Source organism: Corvus kubaryi, unplaced genomic scaffold, assembly GCF_017639235.1.
Source record: "Corvus kubaryi isolate FWS band 111438036 unplaced genomic scaffold, C.kubaryi_AGA036_p1.0 71, whole genome shotgun sequence".
In the NCBI taxonomy this organism is placed as follows: Eukaryota; Metazoa; Chordata; class Aves; order Passeriformes; family Corvidae; genus Corvus; species Corvus kubaryi.
This window is the reverse complement of record NW_024582059.1, coordinates 7,500,580-7,505,904: the sequence shown is the minus strand read 5'-3', so window position 1 is coordinate 7,505,904 and position 5,325 is coordinate 7,500,580. Positions and strand designations below refer to the sequence as shown.

At 45.9% G+C, this 5,325-nt stretch overlaps 1 protein-coding gene across 1 annotated transcript; it reads right to left on the bottom strand.

Moving 5' to 3' along the window:
• Positions 1-384: 384 nt before the first annotated feature.
• LRAT (lecithin retinol acyltransferase) lies at positions 385-5,117 on the bottom strand. Its single transcript, XM_042050080.1, has 2 exons — positions 4,508-5,117; positions 385-4,014 (listed from the first exon to the last, which is right to left on the bottom strand). Exons 1-2 carry the CDS (start codon positions 5,048-5,050, stop codon positions 3,862-3,864), a joined length of 696 nt encoding a protein of 231 aa, XP_041906014.1. The 5' UTR covers positions 5,051-5,117; the 3' UTR covers positions 385-3,861.
• Between the last annotated feature and the right edge of the window lie 208 nt (positions 5,118-5,325).

Here is a 5,325-nt window from a genome sequence, read left to right as displayed (position 1 = left end):
CTTGACTTCAGAACTGAAGCTACATCACAAAACACACCAGAATAATTTTTTTTAAGAAATTATGCCACAAAGAGCCTTCAAATATTTTTAGTGTTCCATTCCTACAGCAGAGAAGATTGTTTCTTCTACCAGCACAATGCTCTGACAGATTTTTGTAAGGCTGAGAAGAGACTGGAATGCACTACAGCAAAGACTCTCAAACTACCAAGATTTTCTATCTTCACTTCCCATCGGAAAGCTCATTCATGACAGTTAAGTACTCAGATGAATCAGGTCTGAAGCTATTACAAAGCATAATGAGGAAATGCTCCGAGCCACCCAAGAACTTTTTCTATTTTCAGTGGATAGGATAAAGGAGATGCTAACTAATGACTAACATGGTTCTTTATCATCCAGTGGTGTGTGATGCTTTATTTAATGTGAGAACATGCAATAAATAATACAGCACCATATCATTTTTAGAGATCACAGTTCTAATGTTTCTCACTGCTGAAGTTTGCATTCTAAGACGTGTCTGGACTATGTCAAGTCACACACAAGTTTAATCCCCTCTTCCCCACCCGCTCAGACTTTAACAAGTATTGCTATGATTTTGTTTTCAATAAAACTCTCAACAGTATTTATACGTAGCATTCTCCTTCAGCACAGGAGAATGCAAAGTGAAATCAAGCAGCAGATGACTGTTCACCATAAAATGAGTAATCATTTATGTTCCACGCTAAAATAAATGCAAACAGAAAACCAGAAAGCACACTGTTCTAATGTCTTCATTGACTTCAACTTACCTCTTTTTTATTTCTTTTAAACAAGGGTTTTCTAAAAACATTTTGAGCCTTACTCATTTTGTTTTCTTTGGAAAGCCTGAAGTGAAACATCTATCCTTTAAACTTGATGTCTTCATTACTTGCGTTTTCCAGCGGCATAGGAGTGATGGTTACACTCCTTCATTACGTATTCTAGTTTAACCACACAGCTTCTCAAAACAGCCCCCACTAAAATGAGCTGTGGCTCTGGATTTACACACCCCATCACCATCACTTACGGTTACCGATGAACAATTTCACTTCTAAGCACACACATTTCCCCAACAGCTGAACTGCTCCAGTTTTCTGTGTTTTTCTTATTATAACTAGCTCCTTCATTTCAATGGCATCACAGTTGAGCTCAAGAAATGCAACGCTCCAGCTAGTGCTTATTTTTACTCAAGCAATTACAGAAAAAAGTTGACACTGACATTTACCAAAATATTTCAGAGCACAAACACCACCCGCTGAGCTGAACATGAAAATTCATGCCTGCTAGTCTTGTTTTTCTCCTCAGAGTATGACTGATTAGACTCATGCCTGATTTTAACGAAATTTCCAGATCTTTGCTAAAATTATATTTGGTAGGAAAAATGCCTAAACATGTAGCTGAATTTCTGTTCCTATTACATTATTACTTGTCTTTGATGAAAGGATACAGCAAGACATTCTAGACCATTTCATAGCATTTCATAAGTTTAAAACTTTATATGCTGAAGGAAAATTCTCTACTAATGAAATTCTCTACTAATGAAAGCCTGCAAGGAACTGCTTTCATTTCTTTCGTAGACACCTATGAAAATCCTAAATTAGTCAGTCTGGATGCTTCTTGCTCAAAAGCATTAGGCAGCACAGGAGCACTGGTCCTTTGATACTGAAGCTAGAGCAGGAACATTTCTCTGCCTTCCAACAGTCCCACTTGTGATTTGGTTACTGGTCATGACCCCGTTGTTTATTGTATATGTGAATTGTAAGAATTACTGGAATTCTTGTAAATCCCAATTAAATAAAGGGTAAAAGAAAAGCCCACCTGTAATCACACACCATGTAACTGCATGTTAATGGCCTGTTCTGTACCCTACTGGGATATCTTAAGAGTAACGCTACAGCATTATACTCAATTTCAAGAGGCCATAGACATTTTAAAATGAATAAAAATTATTTATATAATTACAGTAATGACTACAGCTCATGCCTTATTCACAGCAAGTAAAAAAACCACACTGGAGTTTATGTAAATATTACTAATGCATACACTATGAAAAAGTAACTCATGTTAATTAAAAAACACCTTAATTTCAAAAGTTTAACAGAAACAGTTACACTGAGCATTGCAATCTTTCAAAGCAGAATAGAAGCTGTTTACAAGGATCCAGCAGTAATTGATATCCAGCTGCTTGGAGCTGGGCTGCCAATTGAACATGTAGTGAAAGTTGGGCTGAAATCCCCTCTTATTTGATGGCAGCAGGAGTCATGCTGCTCTTTCCTATGAGCTGGAATTTCGCCCCAGTCTTTACATTCTTCGTCGGTCATGGTGGAGCAGCCGGAAGATGATGATTAGAGAGCAGTCAAGTAGACTCACAGTTCTAAAAATCCAATCTTCAAGCACCTGTAAGGTCTAGGGGAAGGAGGAGGGGGCTGATAGCACAGTTAAAAGGAGTCACTCTAAAAATGGGCAAGTGGCCATTTCAGTAACAGAGCTGATGGCAGGACACTGCACACCACTACTAGAAGTAAATCTGAGGTTGAGTCCTTGGTGAAAACACTGTCATACTGGCCTTTGGCTAGAAAGGAAGGCAAGCACAGCATGTGAACAAGGAAGTGCATGTATGCACACAAGGCTGAACAATTCCAGGAGCATAACAATTTATCTGCATACCTAAAAGACCTTGCTAAGAAAAAAAAAAATACAGTTTTTTAGCATTTAAACAATTGCCTACATGAACATGATTTCAAATCCAACTTTACACATTCTTGATAAACTGAAAGGCCTCAGCATTGAAGATAAAACATTTCTAGCACCAGCTACTGGCTTGAAAGTGAATACTTACAAGAGATGAGTATAGGAAGACACGCTGTCTTTCACTGAGAAAGTGTTTTAAGGCAATATCCAAAATCACAATATAGCCACCACAGAAACTGCTCCAATGTTCCCTGATTCTTTATGGTACCTACACAGGTTCCACTGCTGAGGGACAGTAAGAACTAAATCGGGTCTGTCCTCCTCCTCCCTGCCATGTGCCCTGGAATGCCAGAAATGTCCAACATCTGTACATCACTAGTTGACATAACGCAAGCTAATTTCTTCCTATAGCTCCTAAATCCCTCTGTAGCCATTTTTATTAGCCATATTAGCCACTATCACTGGCAAGGAAATTGGTGAGGATTGCTGTCTTTCCTTACCACTAATCCAATTAAAAAGTTGTTCAATACAGTAGTAAATGTTTAGACAATTAATACAAGTGACAGATTTCTGAACATTTCCCAGAAGGGAACCGACTTTAACTGGTCTGGCCAGATGTGCTCCTGCAGCACACAGCCCAGGGTTGGTTTTTCTTCTTTGCTCTCAACAAAGAGCCAATTTACTTGCATTTCCACCAAGGAGTATTTTAGGAACGGAGACAGTAATTTCTGAATATACACTATATGTATAAAAGGAAGAGGTAAGCAGTTCTCCATTTCCATCACTTTGTAGAACTCCATCATCCATTTTTATTAATAGTTATGGCACTCAGGTATGCAGCTAAGAAACTGAAGAACATGAAGGTTGTTATTAGAATCATTTCTGGCTAAAGACAAGGAGCAGAACCGCATCGCAACCCTACTTTTTTCATTATTTAAAGGTGTGTTAAAATATACCAAGATTTTCAGGAAATCTGTTATTTGGCTTACATAGTAAGCTATGCCTTGTGCACTGTGTTCTAGACTAAGTTGTATTTTAAAATGGTGCACAAAATTAAGAAACTTTACATGATGCCAGTGAGTAATCTGTGCTTTCATAAATACAGTAGTATACATTTTATATACAGATCCTGGATGGAAGCCTCCAGGAGGGCTGTTAGCCAGCCATCCACAGAAGGAAAGGAATGAAGATGGTGGGGAGCGTGGTGGAGGGTGCCACACCTAGGCAGACTATTGACGCTAGTCCCACAAGCACGGATGCGAGCACGCTCCTCTGGTCCCGAATAATCATCTTCACAGTCTCACAGAACTGGAAAAAAAAAAAAAAAAAGAAAAAGTGCAAAAGATGAGATTTAAATAGGAAAGCTTTGACTACAGAGCTGGCGATGCATACTCTCGGGACAGAGCAGCAGTTGCTGCCCCAGCTCTCACAGGGACTCCCCGGAGAGAGGGCAAGAGGGAAGAGCCGGGCTGGCACCGCATCACGCCCAGCATCAGCCCCGGTACTGCCTGTGGCTCCGGCTGGAACCTGTAACTTCAGAGCATTCTAGTAGCGTATTCACTGTTTTACTAATTCAGCTTCGCTTTCCTCGCCGCTTGAAGCCAGCTGAGGCCGGGCCCGCCGCCGTCCCGAGCAGCTCCGCGCCGGCGGCACTGCCCGCTGCGGGAAGAGCGGCGTCAGCGGCGGCCGGGCCGGCGGGCGGTACCGGCACCCCCGCCCGGGGCCCGCGGCAGTGCCCGGCCCAGCTCCGGCGAGCGGGGTCGCCGGGGGAAGGGCAGCGCCGCCGCAGGCCGGGCCGTACCTTGTCGGTCTGGAAGCTGACCGGGGCTCCGTATCGGCAGTGGGTGACGAAGTGTTCGCAGTTGTTCCAGAGCAGGCTGTAGGCCGTGGTGCCCACCAGCTCCTCCGCCCGGTGGGCCGCCTCCTCGCTGCCCAGCACCTGGTCCTCGAAGAGCCGGTCCATGTGGTTGACCAGGATGCTGCCGCCGTAAGCGAAGTCCTCCACCGTGTCCACCCGGACGCTGGCCGTCCTGGCGATGACGCCCAGGATGAGCCGCTTGTTGGTCACCACCTGTTGGATCTGCCGACGGTCGCCGGTGATAGTGGGCAGGATATCGGGCATCAAGTGAGCGACGCGGTTCTCGCCCAGGTAAATGCCGAAGTGGATGAAGAGCGTGCGGGGCACCTCCAGCAGGTCTCCTCGCTTGAAGCAGCTGGTGTCGTAGTAGCTGGGTGCAGGCGGTGGCGTTTCCCCGCCGGAGCCCGCGGGCAACGGCCGGATGTGGACGAGGAGCAGCAGCTTCTCCAGCAGCAGCGAGGCCGCCTGCGGCACCGGGTTCTTCATGGTCGGCGGGGGAAACCCTCGGTGCCTCCGAGCGGCTCCTAGCCCCCGGCACCGCTTTTCTAAGATACCGGCGGGGCGGGGCTGGGCGGGCACCCGGGCCGGCCCACCGGGTGAGGGGCGTACGGGGAGCGCCCGCCCCGAGGACCGGCCGGGCTTCACTGGGGTTGCGGCGGCACCCTGAGCGGAGCCAGTGACCCCCGGTCTGGCCGTAGCGTCTGCCCGGCCCTCGGGATGGCGTGGTGCCCGCAGCCTGGAGCCGGGAGCCGCCCGCAGCT